We start from the raw sequence: 1,040 nt of genomic DNA on the forward strand, positions 1-1,040 counted from the left end.
AAAAGGTTAGAGAGAACGGAAGACGAGTCAATCACTCAGAAAAGGAAACATCCAAATGTCTCAGATTCATTAAGGTTCATTAATTCACACTATAGATTTAAGTTATTGATAAGTGGAGAATGGATAGAGAGCAATCTGCAACAGCAAAGTACAGCCATCTTATTTGATAATGGACAGTTAGTGCAGAATCATTTCACCATTACATAAATAAGGAAAGTAGACTTCTCTCGTGGGTCCGGCTTTTATTTGTGCAGCATGGGTAGTCATGGTTTCAGTAACTCAACTGAACAACTGTAAATTAGAGCAGTAGCTCTACTCGCTGGCAGCAAGCTGAGAAACTGATTTCAACATTTTCCATCTCTTCTGTTTTCTTTCTCAATCAATATACACCGAGTTTGTGTGAAGACAAAATATATTACAGTTAATTCACCCAATCTCTCAGCTCTCACATTGATAACTATGAGTATAGTTTCTGTCAAATGTGCTGGGCCACCTGGTACAACAAAATCTGAAAAGCAGTCCTGGTTTGAAAGCTTTAAAACCTGTTCTCAGTTATAACTAATCTGTGTCTATGTGCCTGTCAACAGTAAGGACATCTGTAACAGCGGAGCTAGTTATCTGATGTGTCCTCTCTGTAATACATGCAAGGCCTGGAACATGTCTGATATCTGCACAATGGCCAAGGTAATGAGCTTTAAAAACATTTCACTTTCCCAGTTTTTTTTTAATCATAATACAAAAAGACTTAAAGTTGATTTACACTTTGCATTGCAGTTGGGCTACTTATTTGACCACCCTGGTACAGTACTCTTCAGTGTGTTCATGTCCTTCTGGGCCGTAACCTTCTTGGAGTACTGGAAGCGCAAGATGGCCACCCTGGCCCATCACTGGGACTGCATGGACTTCCATGAAGAAGAGGTTTCATGTTTCCTTTTTGCTTGCTTTCAGTAGGAGTTTGACCTGATCTGGTCTCATACATGTCATACTGGGTCTGTGCGCTGGCCGCATGGTTCAAAAGGGTTGTACTTAGTGTCTTCATT

At 40.2% G+C, this 1,040-nt stretch overlaps 1 protein-coding gene across 1 annotated transcript in view; it reads left to right on the plus strand.

Annotated features, from left to right (window-relative positions):
• Positions 1–1,040, plus strand: part of ano11 (anoctamin 11) — a 17,524-nt gene that overhangs the window by 3,716 nt on the left and 12,768 nt on the right. The window contains 2 exon segments of the mRNA XM_032520413.1: positions 588–684; positions 775–918. Of these exon segments, the coding sequence (XP_032376304.1) occupies positions 588–684; positions 775–918 (241 nt within the window).

The sequence above is a fragment of the Etheostoma spectabile genome, chromosome 7 (assembly GCF_008692095.1).
Source record: "Etheostoma spectabile isolate EspeVRDwgs_2016 chromosome 7, UIUC_Espe_1.0, whole genome shotgun sequence".
Lineage (NCBI taxonomy): Eukaryota > Metazoa > Chordata > Actinopteri > Perciformes > Percidae > Etheostoma > Etheostoma spectabile.